At 43.8% G+C, this 12356-nt stretch overlaps 1 protein-coding gene and 1 long non-coding RNA gene across 8 annotated transcripts in view; one reads left to right on the top strand and one right to left on the bottom strand.

The window, feature by feature from the left end:
• LOC103350914 (uncharacterized) overlaps window positions 1-5713 on the bottom strand; it is an 80985-nt gene extending 75272 nt beyond the window's left edge. Inside the window, exon 1 of one of the 2 annotated variants that reach the window (XR_518760.4) lies at window positions 5491-5713. This is a non-coding gene — a long non-coding RNA (uncharacterized lncRNA). The remainder of the gene's footprint in view (window positions 1-5490) is intronic. The other variant, XR_518762.4, reaches the window with a different exon arrangement.
• The window catches only part of LGALS8 (galectin 8), a 30029-nt gene continuing 23160 nt past the window's right edge, over window positions 5488-12356 (top strand). For 5 of the 6 annotated variants that reach the window (XM_051820768.2, XM_070055576.1, XM_070055575.1 and 2 more), the window contains exons 1-2: window positions 5488-5844; window positions 7327-7478. In XM_051820768.2, the coding sequence (XP_051676728.2) occupies window positions 7437-7478 (42 nt within the window). In that variant the 5' untranslated portion in view covers window positions 5488-5844; window positions 7327-7436. Of the gene's footprint in view, window positions 5845-7326; window positions 7479-7872; window positions 8113-12356 lie in introns of all 6 variants that reach the window. The other variant, XM_070055577.1, reaches the window with a different exon arrangement.

Genomic DNA, 12356 nt, shown 5'->3' with positions numbered 1-12356 from the left:
GCACGATTTATGATGTTTTGAACCGGTATTCACAACTTTTATTTTTTCCCCCCACTGGGAAAAATTATCTCAAGATTGCTCCTGTAACCATCCCTTCTGTCCCGTACCGTCAGTCTCTCCTCTGCACTGGCTCGCTCACCTAAGTACAATCAGTGTGTTGCTGAATATTTCAACATCTGGCTTTTGGGGGCAGGGTGGGGTGGAGACCAAGGTTGTAGCAGTTGTCTATTTGCATTGTATAAATAACCTCATCCTGGCCTAATTTAAGAGATCAATATGGAAAAGGTGTACAAAACTGTCTTTGAACCCAGCATAACCTAACTCCAACCATATCACCGGAAGTATTTTCAAACTTTGGGTCATATTCATTAGTGAATCTTGGAAGTATTTTAGTGGATTATATATTTTTTTTAAGATTTATTTATTTGAAAGTCAGAGGTGCAGAGAGAGAGAGGTCTTCTGTCCGATGGTTCACTCCCCAGATGGCCGCAACGGCCGGAGCTGTGCTGATCTGAAGCCAGGAGCCAGAAGCTTTTTCTGAGTCTTCCACGTGGGTGCAGGGGCCCAAGGACTTGGGCCATCCTCCACTGCTTTCCCAGGCCATAGCAGAGAGCTGGATTGGAAGAGGAGCAGCCGGGACTAGAACTGGTGCCTATATGGGATGCCAGCACTTCAGGCCAGGGCGTTAACCCAGCGTGCCACAGCGCCGGCCCCAGTGGATTATATTTTTTTTTTAATCTTTTATTTAATGAATATAAATTTCCAAAGTACGACTCATGTGTTACAATGGCTTCCCCCCCATACCGTCCCTCCCACCCACAACCCTCCCCTTTCCCACTCCCTCTCCCCTTCCATTCACATCAAGATTCATTTTCGATTATCTTAATATACAGAAGATCAGCTTAGTATACCTTAAGTAAGTATTTCAACAGTTTGCTCCCACACAGAAACATAAAGTGAAAAATAATAGATGATTTTTTTTTAAATGATGATGAAATCAGATCAGACCTATTGTCATGTTTAATCCCAGTGAGAGTCAAGTTGGGAATTGATAATTTCTTTCTTTTTTTTTTTTTACAGAAGATCAGTTTAGTGTACATTAAGTAAAGATTTCAGTCGTTTGCACCCCCATAGAAACACAAAGTGAAATATACTGTTTGAGTACTCGTTATAGCATTAAGCCTCAGTGTACAGCACGTTAAGGACAGAGATCCTACATGAGGAGTAAGTGCACAGTGACTCCTGTTGTTGACTTTACCAATTGACACTCCTGTTTATGGCATCAGTAATCTCCCTATACACCCGTTATGAGTTTCCAAGGCTATGGAAGCCCCTTGAGTTCTCCGACTCTTATCTTGTTTAGACACGGTCATAGTCAAAGTGGAGGTTCTCTCCTCCCTTCAGAGAAAGGCACCTCCCTCTTTGAAGACCTGTTCTTTCCACTGGGATCTCACTCACAGAGATCTTTTTGCCAGAGTGTCTTGGCTTTCCATGCCTGAAATACTCTCATGGGCTTTTCAGCCAGATCCGAGTGCCTTTAGGGCTGATTCTGAGGCCAGAGTGCTATTTAGGACATCCGCCATTCTATGAGTCTGCTGAGTATCTCACTTCCCATGTTGGATCACTCTCCCCTTTATTTATTCTATCGGTTGGTGTTAGCAGATACTAGACTTGTTTATGTGCTCCCTTTGACTCTTAGTCCTTTCATTATGATCAAAGCCAAAATCAACTATTGGGATTGCATCAAATTGAGAAGTTTCTGTACTGCAAAAGAAACAGTCAGGAGAGTGAAGAGACAACCGACAGAATGGGAAAAAATATTTGCAAACTATGCAACAGATAAAGGGTTAATAACCAGAATCTACAAAGAGATCAAGAAACTCCACAAAAACAAAACCAACAACCCACTTAAGAGATGGGCCAAGGACCTTAACAGACATTTTTCAAAAGAGGAAATCCAAATGGCCAACAGGCACATGAAAAAATGTTCAAGGTCACTAGCAATCAGGGAAATGCAAATCAAAACCACAATGAGGTTTCACCTCACCCCGGTTAGAATGGCTCACATACAGAAATCTACCAACAACAGATGCTGGCGAGGATGTGGGGAAAAAGGGACACTAACCCACTGTTGGTGGGAATGCAAACTGGTCAAGCCACTATGGAAATCAGTCTGGAGATTCCTCAGAAACCTGAAGATAACCCTACCGTTCGACCCAGCCATCCCACTCCTTGGAATTTACCCAAAGGAGTTTAAATTGATAAACAAAAAAGCGGTCTGCACCCTAATGTTTATTGCAGCACAATTCACAATAGCCAAGACCTGGAACCAACCTAAATGCCCATCAACGGTAGACTGGATAAAGAAATTATGGGATATGTATTCTTTAGAGTACTATACCGCAGTAAGAAACAACGAAATCCAGTCATTTGCAACAAAATGGAGGAATCTGGAACACATCATGCTGAGTGAAGTAAGCCAGTCCCAAAGGGACAAATACCATATGTTCTCCCTGATCGGTGACAACTGACTGAACACCAAAAAGGAAACCTCCTGAAGTGAAATGGACACTATGAGAAACGGTGACTTGATCAGCATAGCCCTGACTGCTAATGGACAACTTAATACATTATCCCTCATAGTATTTTTTTTTTGTCTGTTCTGCTTAATATGACTGGTTTAATTCTGTAATTATCACACAGTTATTCTTAAGTGTTGAAAATTAACTGAAATGTGATCCCTGTTAAACATAAGAGTGGGAATAAGAGAGGGAAGAGATGTATAATTTGGGGCATGCTCGGGCTGACTTGCCCCAATTGGTAGAGTTGGAAACATACCAGGGGATTCCAATTCAATCCCATCAAGGTGGCATGTGCCAATGCCATCTCACTACTGCAAGTGATCAATTTCAGTTCACAATTGACCCAGTGGATTATATTTAAAGTGAAAAACATGGCTTCACACACAGCAAGAGTATTGTTTTGTGAAATTTTTGTTTGAGTTTATGTATGTGAAAAGTCACATTGTAAATGTAGTTCTTACTGTGGGTCATTTGAAACAAGTCTAAAGGCCACCACTGTAGTACCTTCTCTGTTTTAAATACAAGATCTCCCTTTTACCCCACCGTTTGCTCGGCTACAATAGTTTCTCTCTCTCTTCACATTAAAAACTTGGAAATCCTTAGCCACTATACCCACCACTTCTTCGCTTACATTTCTCCACCCACTTCAGCATCAGTCACTGATAATCTCCAGGTTGCTGAACTGATTGCTCACTTCTACCTTCCTGGATGTCTCAGTGCATCTGGCACAACTGCATGATGCTCTTTCCTGAGCTTCTGATACCACTTCAGGCAGACTTCCAGGGCTCGCCCCTCTTGGATTATTTTGTTGACTTTCTTATCTCCCCAGAGCTCTGTCCTAGGTCATCTTCTCCATTTAGCTACACTTCTAAGTGATCTCATCCACTTCGATGATTTCACATCCTCCCATCTATTACGCTTTTTTTTTTTAAAGACTTATTTATTCGAAAGGCAGAGTTACAGAAAAAGAGGGAGAGGCTGAGAGATCTTCTTTGTACTGACTGACTCCCCAGATGGCTGCAACAGCCAGGGCTGGGCCAGGCGGAAACTAGAAGCTTCTTTGAGGTCATGAGTGCAGGGCCCAAACACTTGAGCCATCTTTCACCGCTTTTCCCAGGTTGTTAGCAGGGAGTTAGATTGGAAGTGGAGCAGCTAAGACTCAAACCAGCACCCATATGAGGTGCTGGCATCGTAGGCAGCTTTATCTACTATGCCACAATGCCAGCCCCTCAGTTAAGCTTTAACCATGCTGGTGGCCCTTGGTTCCTGATCATGCACTCTCATCCTCAAGAGCCATAGGGACTTGGTATGAGCTGTTCCTTTAGGCTGTAATGCTCTCTCCAGTAACATTCATATGGGCGCTGCTTTCCCTTCACTCCCCAGCAGCTTAAACTCGACCTCCTGTAAGACGCTTTCCTTGGTACCCAACCAAAGGAGCCACCCAGGCACTGCCAATTACATCATCAAATTTTAATTTTCTCCAATACATCTCTATCTGTGTCCCCAACTAGAATTTAGTAATACTGCTCCATTGAAGCAAGAACAATCAGTCTTTGCCCTGGAAGAGTCTGATAAGTGAAGTCAAATACAATAAAAATATAAATTAAAAAGCATATTAGAAAATGGTACATATGATAAAAATAAACAAGTGATAGGGATTATGTGTATGTGTTGGGGTGTTTACAATTTTAAGTACCGTGAGATCAGAAAGGGTCTCTGAGAATGACATTTGAGTAGATTTAAGAGAACCAAAGGAAGCGTGGAGCACCGAGGTTCTGAGGTGGGAGTGTGACAAGCATGCTGTGGGGATAGCTGTGGGGCAGTGTGGTTGCTTCAGAGTGAAGAGGAAGCAGAAAAGGAAGTTGCGGTATGTGGGGATGAAGGGTGTATTGTGAAGTGCTCCTGTAAAGACTCACCTTTACTCAAAGGATGAGCATAAGTTAGTAGAAAGTCCTAGGAGAGGGTTAACATTGTCTGAACTACATTTTGTGGTGATCATCCTCTCTGTAGCCATTGTATTCAGAGTAGATTTCAGCAGAGCAAGTACAAAACCAGGAAGATCAATTAGGAAACTATTTTGGTAATCTAGTAAGATGTGGAGCTTTCAATCTAGAAAGTCCCGGGATGTCTTTATGTATTCCTTATCACCGTGCCTTGTCAGCACATTCAATATGTGCTTGTGTGTCTTAAATGAAAACACACTAGGCTCACTGCACAAAGTGACAAATGAGGAAGGTATTTCTAGGAATAGGTTCTTAGCATTTATGTGTGATTAAAACCAGAAATACTTTGCTAATACTGGGTTTCTGGCACTTTGACTCAGTCCCATTTATACCTAAACACCACTTAGCTTAATAAAGAAACAGCAATGATTTGTATTTAACTTATTTTGACCTTGCAAAGAAGTACTAGACAAACCCAGGCAAAATTGTCAGGACACTCAATTGCTCCTCACTTACCAATTACCTAACATTTCAACCTAATTTTTTGGTGTACATTTCAAATAAAGCATCACACAGGGCACTGGAGAATGTATAAGACAAGCTTCTTTGCTCAATGTACAATCAAGTTGGATGGATAAAACTCACACCTCACAGGTAGCAAATCTGAGGTAATGCAATGCATATCTAGAGTTAAACTATTTAAGTTGGATCTTGAGGAATGAATCAGAAGTGGAAAATGGATAGGAAGTAAGAAAACACTGGTGAACCAGAATATGAGTTGCTGCTCTGGGACTTGCAATGAATTCTTCACCTTAAATTTAAAAATATTAACAACAAAAGGAGGAAGCTCATTGTAACACTATGTCTTTGAAAACACAGGTGGTTAGAAGCCAAGAAGAGACTAAATATAGAGATCCCTTATATAAAACACTAAGCAGTCAGCCATTCAAAAGTAGCCCTCCTACCTTCCCACTTCCCTCCCAGAGGAAGCCAGATGCACTCAGGAAGTTGCTAAAGACAAATCCTTCGTCCTAGTTCCTTTCTGCTCCTTCCACAGCAAGCCTGTCACCATTCAAGTTCCCAGAAGCTGTGCAGGAGGCCGAGCTCCCAGCCAGAAGTCCTCAGAGTTGGGGAGGACACCCGGGACCCGGACACTGGGCTGACAACAGGGATCAAGGAAGGCGAAACGAGAAATGTATGTGGATTGACTCCTCTCACTGCCCGTAGCCCTGGGCCTCCGGGAGCTGGGAATCCCGACGGCACCCTGCGGCGGACAAACTGTCGGCTACGTGGAGCGCCTACACCACCACCAGTCCTGGGTAAGTCGGGAGTCCGTCCGCCTCTGGGGGGTGACAGTCGCCAGGGGGTGTGGCTGCCGCGGTGGTCGCTTCAGCCGAGGAGGAATTCGTCGCTGTCCCTAAAGCAGTCTGATAAGTGGGACAGGGTCCGGTCCACCCTGTCGCCGGATCCTCACCGCGGCGGAGCCGGGGCTGGCTGGCGGGGAGCGAGCGAGGGGGTTATAGGGAGCCCCGGTTCTTCCTGGCAGCCCTGGCTGGGAGCGGGCTGTGTGCATCGGCTGTCGCCTGCCTCAAACCTGCTGTACCTAGGCTGCTGTCTCACCTGCTCCCTGCCAGCCCCAGGCCGAGCGCCACCTCCGAGAGAAGGAAGCCGGGGAGTTTCCTTCCCCGTGTTCTGGATGACCGGTCCTTGAACAGTTTGGAGTCAGACCCGCGTTGCTCCCCGCGGCCCCCTCGGCTCTGTGAATTCGGTCGGTCTTTTAAGATGCCGAGTCACTGGACCGCCGTGGTGAACGGTCAACCCGCGAGTCCTCTGCCTCTGATCGTCTGTGGCTTGTCGTGAAGCAGAGGAATTGTGTGTGATGGCAGGATCTGTGGCCTTGTGATTATTTCGGGAGGAACGACGGGTCTAATGCAAGCCTGCGGCTTAAATTTTGCCACTCTCTGATTATGTGAATTATGTATGTGGCTCTGGTGACTGTATCCATCCTTTCTGCTCTCCGTGCTTCCTGAGTTTCACGGAGCTGAATGAAAGTTTTCGGGGTTTTGACTATCGTGCGTGGGTAAACCCAGACAGATGCCGATTAAAAAAAAAAAAAAGGTTTGGGCAATGGGTATTGTCCTGTTACTGTATCGCAATAATGACAACAGCTGCAAGTGAGAGCTAGGAAGTTAGTTTCGTTTCTCCTTTCGTTCTGTTTATAACCATCTACTCTTCCGTGGAGATAATGAATGTAGTGCTAATGAGCACAGTTGTCTTTAAAGATATGGCAAATGTCCCCACACACTTTTTTCACAACAGAAAAAAACTGGATCTTCTTTGTATTCAAAGGGTTGTTCTTTTTTATCCCTCCTTATGACTTGTTTAGTTTGGAGTAGAAAGAATGTTCCTTCTACTCATAGTAATAACTCACACACAGCACATGCTGTTCTGCGGTTTTGTTAACTCATTTCATCTTCAGTATGAATATTATTCCCATTTTATGGACAAGAAAAAAAAATGAGTACCTCTGATGGTTGTATTTACCATTATATTGTTTGCAGAATTTTTAATAATAAATTCCATGTTAGAAGTTTTCTACTGATATTTACCAAAATTTTTTTGTGCTTATACTCAAATTATTTAGTATTTAAGTGTACTAGTAAGAATGGGTTCAGTTCTTTGAATGTAATAACATCTTACTCTTTGGCAAATATCAGTAAATAACATTACATTTATAAATAGTTACGATATGAAAAAATACATGCTTATTTTTATTTCCCTGCATTTTTATTTTTACATAGGGCAAGTGCCTCAGTTTCAGTCTGGGTGACCTTTAAGTGAAATTTGCTTGCCATCTTAGTTCATACACAGAAAACTGCAATCAACAAAATCAACAGGTCGAAGAAGAACGATGTTGTCCTTAAACAACCTACAGAATGTCATCTATAACCCGGTAACTGATTTCTGTAAACTCACTCTTTACTGCTGGGACGATTGATAGCAAATCCAACTGAACAGTAATGTCAGTATTCAGTGGCGAGGAGAAGGAGAAGGAGAAGTAAGGGTCTTGTCCAGTCCATGCTGGTCCAACAGCCCCTGAATGACTGTAGTTGCTGAAAATTTGTAATGAACATCTGGGCAATAAAAAGCTTGCTATAGTGCCAGGTGGTGGTGAGAGTCTTCAGCAGTATCTGGTCTCCACTTACCTGCAGCTGAATCATGAATTTGGACACTTGCTTTCTCAACAACCCCCCTAGGAAGTCATTGGCCAATATACAGGGTGAGAGGCCTCAAAGCAAGCGCCGATTAAAGTGCATGGACTCAGGCTTTTGTTGTTTATTTTGTAGCTGCAGTTGTTTTCCCCCTAAGTATGAACGTCATTGTGCAAGAATAAAGTGCAAAAACTGGATCAAGCAAAAGCTCGGTTTCAGAAGACCCTTCAGCAGTAGTAGGTTGAAAAAGGAAGTGTCACAGAATCTGAAGCCAGTGAAACACTTAAAATGCTTTTGTGGGGGTAGTTGTGGACTGACTTCCTGCAAAGATCGGAAAACAAAACCAAAAACAGGCTGATGCTAAGAGGGGCTGAGGTGTGTACTTGGCTCAAGCTGGATGGGTTATGGGTTATGCGTTCGCTTTTGCCCTTCACACACACAAGATGCTTTATTTCAATGTTATTTAAGAATAATCTTATAGATTAAAATCCCTGTATATATTATTTTAAAAAAGATTTATTTATTTGAAAGGCAGAGTTACAGAGAGGTGGAGGCGGGGTGGGGAGTAAGGGTGGACATTTTTTCCATCCACTGGTTCATTCTCCAGATGGCCCCAATGGCTGGAACTGGGCCGATCAGGAGCCAGGGGCTTCTTCGAGATCTCCCACAGGGGTGCAGGGGCCCACGGACTTGGGCCATCTTAGATCACTTTCCCAGGCCACAGCAGGGAGCTGGATCGGAAGTGGAGCAGCTGGGAATCAAACCAGCGCCCATAAGGGATGCCGGCACTGCAGGCAGTGGCTTTATCTGCTGCACCATAGCACCAGCCCCCAAATCCCTGTATATCTTGATTCTGGCATACTGATAGGCTTTCTGTAATTCCTGGGATCAGCTATATCAACCATAGAGTTGGAACAAAAAGAGAAACTTTTCTCCAGGAAGGGGTCCAGAGATGAGTACTGCCTGAGAGCCTCTAGTGTGGCCTGGCTGCTGTTGTGGGGATAGTTCAGGATAATGTCTTCCAAGAGAAATGTTCTTGGAAATTATTTATGAGTGATTCATTTATTTTTTTGACAGGCAGAGTTAGACAGTGAGAGAGAGACAGAGAGAAAGGTCTTCCTTTTTTCATTGATTCACCACCCCCAAGTGGCCACTACGGCTGGCGTGCTGCACCAATTTGAAGCCAGGAGCCAGGTGCTTCTCCTGGTCTCCCATGCAGGTGCAGGGCCCAAGCACTTGGGCCATCCTCCACTGCACTCCTGGGCCACAGCAGAGAGCTGGACTGGAAGAGGGGCAACTGGGACAGAACCGGCACCCCAACCGGGACTAGAACCCAGGGTGCTGGTGCTGCAGGCAGAGGATTAGCCTAGTGAGCCGTGGCGCCAGCCAATGAATTATTTATTTTTGAGTTTCTCTGTTTTACAGTCAGTTCTCACAAAAGGGTACAAAAGGATAGAAGTAGAAAGGCTGAACTGAACAGTAAAAAAAATCACTGTTTTTAAATTTCACTGTTATTAAAACTTAATGAATCAGTTGGGAAATTTTTCAGACTAATAAAACTCTTTTTCTTGCATAATGGCTATTTTTATTTTCTTAACAATCAGTTCAGTCAACCAAAAAGTGCTTATTGAGTGTCTGCTGTATTCTTCATTAGGTGATATGAAGATGGAACTGTATCATCTTTTAATATTGCTTCTAAAATTTTGATTGACTCAAATTGGTTACAGACAATGTTGCCCATATTAACTCTTCTTGGAAAAGATAAATGTTGTAACTAGGCCTTTTTTTTTTTTCTTATTTGGTATTTCTTTTGACTAGTTTAATTGATAGAATTTCAAGACATAAGAAAATTGGGCTCATGTTTGCTTTCCTTAAAAATTCAATGAATGATTTGGAAGACAGTATCTTTACTATCCTACAAGAAGTGCTGTCAGTGGAATGTATTTGCAGTTCCTTATCTGCCTAGGTATTTATTGTTTATAGCATTCTTAAGATGTGATTCAATACTAAGTGGTTAAAAAGTTACTTGGAAATTAAACACTGCTTGTTTCTCTAAGTTAATCAACATTAACCTCACCTGGTACTGAGAAGCTGCTCATTCTGGTTTCCTTCAGAGACCTCCTTCCACCTTTCTCCTTTTTTTTTTTTTTAATATTTATTTGTTTTATTTGAAAGCCAGAGTTACACAGAGAGAGGAGAGGCAGAGAGAGAGAGAGAGAGGTCTTCCATCCGATGGTTTACTCCCCAGTTGGCTGCAACGGCTGGAGCTGCGCCGATCTGAAGCCAGGAGCCAGGAGCTTCCTCCGGTCGCCCACATGGGAATAGGGGTCCAGGGAGTTGGACCATCTTCTACTGCTTTCCCAGGCCACAGCAGAGAGCTGGATTGGAAGTGGAGCAGCAGGTCTCAAACCGGTGCCCATACGGGATGCTTCAGGGTGTTAACCCACTCCTGCCGGGCCCCTCTCCTTTCTTCTTAGTCTACTGAGTACCTCTTTCTACCTTACAGCTTAATCTTCTTTTTTTTTTTTTCCTTTTTTTTTTTTTTTTTGACAGGCAGAGTTAGATAGAGAGAAAGGTCTTCTTTCCGTTGGTTCACCCCCCAAATGGCTTCTATGGCTGGCGCGCTGCGCCAATCTGAAGCCAGGAGCCAGGTGCTCCCTCCTGGTCTCCCATGCGGGTGCAGGGCCCAAGGACTTGGGCCATCCTCCCCTGCACTCCCAGGCCACAGCAGAGAGCTGGACTGGAAGAGGAGCAAATGGGACAGAATCTGGTGCCCCAACCAGGACTGGAACCCAGAGTGCTGGCGCTGCAGGTGGAGGATTAGCCTAATGAGCCGCGGCGCCGGCCCCTTACAGCTTAATCTTAAGACACAAACCAAGAGAGTCCCTTTTGGAACCCCTGGGGTCCCTTCCCGCCTTTGGTTCTCCTCCTGTTGCTGACAGCCTTGCTGAGGCAGAGTTCATTTCTGCTGTCTACCATTTCTTCATCTGCCCTCCAATTCTTGGCTCTCTTAATTTCTTGCTGTTTGCTAGAAAACTCTAACTTCTTTTCTGATGTCTTTGCTGTCGTTACGGATCCCTTTTAGATCTTTTCACCATGTTCTGCCCTTCACCTGCTGTGGGTCCCCAGCCCTCTCCATGCCTTGCCAGTCCCTCCGGACTGGGAGTGCAGAGCTGACACGGCATCTCACTTCCCGAAGCATCTTCCCAATTTTGTGGTTGTCCATTGCTGTCTCGAGCCAAATAGCTTTTACCACCTCCCGCGTTACCACGCACCCAATAGTTTGAAGATGATCTGTCTTCACAACTTAAAACCATAGTTATGTCAAGACCTACTTTTTCTTTTTTTAATTCTTATTTTAAAAAAATCTAAAGATAATGTGTCAATCACTTTTTGGACTGGAAACAATATTTAAAGGTTTCAGTGAAACTTAAATTTTCCTTCTATTCCAGTGCTCGGTTCTCCCCGCCAGAGGCAATGGTGTTTTACTAGGTTTTTGTATATTTCCTGAGATACATTGTGACTATCCCAAAGTGTGTGTGTTGCACATATCCTTTATATATCCTGTTCTTTCCCTGCATGTATCATTCTTCCCATTTATACTGTTTTGTGCCGGCTTCTAACATATTTTGGAGATGCCAGTTCATTTAGAACTTCCTCACTGATTTTATGTTTGAAAACATGTATGTTTATTTGAGAGGCAGAGAAAAACAGAAAGGGAGAGAAAGAGAGATAATGCAGGGTCCCATCTGCTGGTCTACTCTCCCCAAATGCCTGCGACAGTCCTGATTCCATGTTTGGGCTGGGCCAGAGCGCTAACACTGGGAGTCTGAAACTCAGTTCAGGAGCCCAATTTACTTGAGTCCTTGCCATTGCTTCCCAAAGCCACTCTGATAGGGGTCATGGGCATCTCGACCAGTGTCTAACTCCTGGACCAAATGCCCACCCCCTCATGTTAATAGCTACATAATTAGTCCATTGTGTAAGTATGTAAGTAAGTACTGTAAGTATTTAACCAATCCTCTGTTACAGGCCTATTTGTTGATGTATCCAGTGCTGTGTACGGGTGGTTGGCATCTTTGTATAAACACATTAGTGCACATGTGCTAGTAATTTGTAGGATAAATCTATAAAAATGGAATCACTGGGTCATATCTCATGATTTTTATTTCTTTGATTCTTCCTTAGCTTTTTCCATGTTAAAGATATTCTCAGATGTCCTCTTACTGGAATTTAGTCATCCGTTGACTTCCATGACCTCACTTCCCTGTCCTGACTGATCCTTTTCTTTCCTTTCTCCTCCCACCCCGTGTTGAGGTTGCCAAGACCACACGCAATCTTGATGATTAACCAGTACAGTTAGCTTGTTAATATGGTTTATTGCGGTAAAAGGATGTGGAGCAAAGCTGCAAAGGGAAAAGGCCTATGGAGTATGGTTCAGGGTCGTTTCCCTGTGGAGTCTCACAGAATGTGCTTAGATCACTTGCAGTGAGTTGTCACAATATACAGGTGGCATGTTGTCTGTCAGGGAAACTCATCAGAGACTCTGTGATTTTATAGGGAACCTGGTCACATAGGCACCCTCAGTATAGCACATACTAACTTCCAGACTCCTAGAA

Source organism: Oryctolagus cuniculus, chromosome 13, assembly GCF_964237555.1.
Source record: "Oryctolagus cuniculus chromosome 13, mOryCun1.1, whole genome shotgun sequence".
Lineage (NCBI taxonomy): Eukaryota > Metazoa > Chordata > Mammalia > Lagomorpha > Leporidae > Oryctolagus > Oryctolagus cuniculus.
This window is presented reverse-complemented; position numbering and strand designations above follow the sequence as displayed.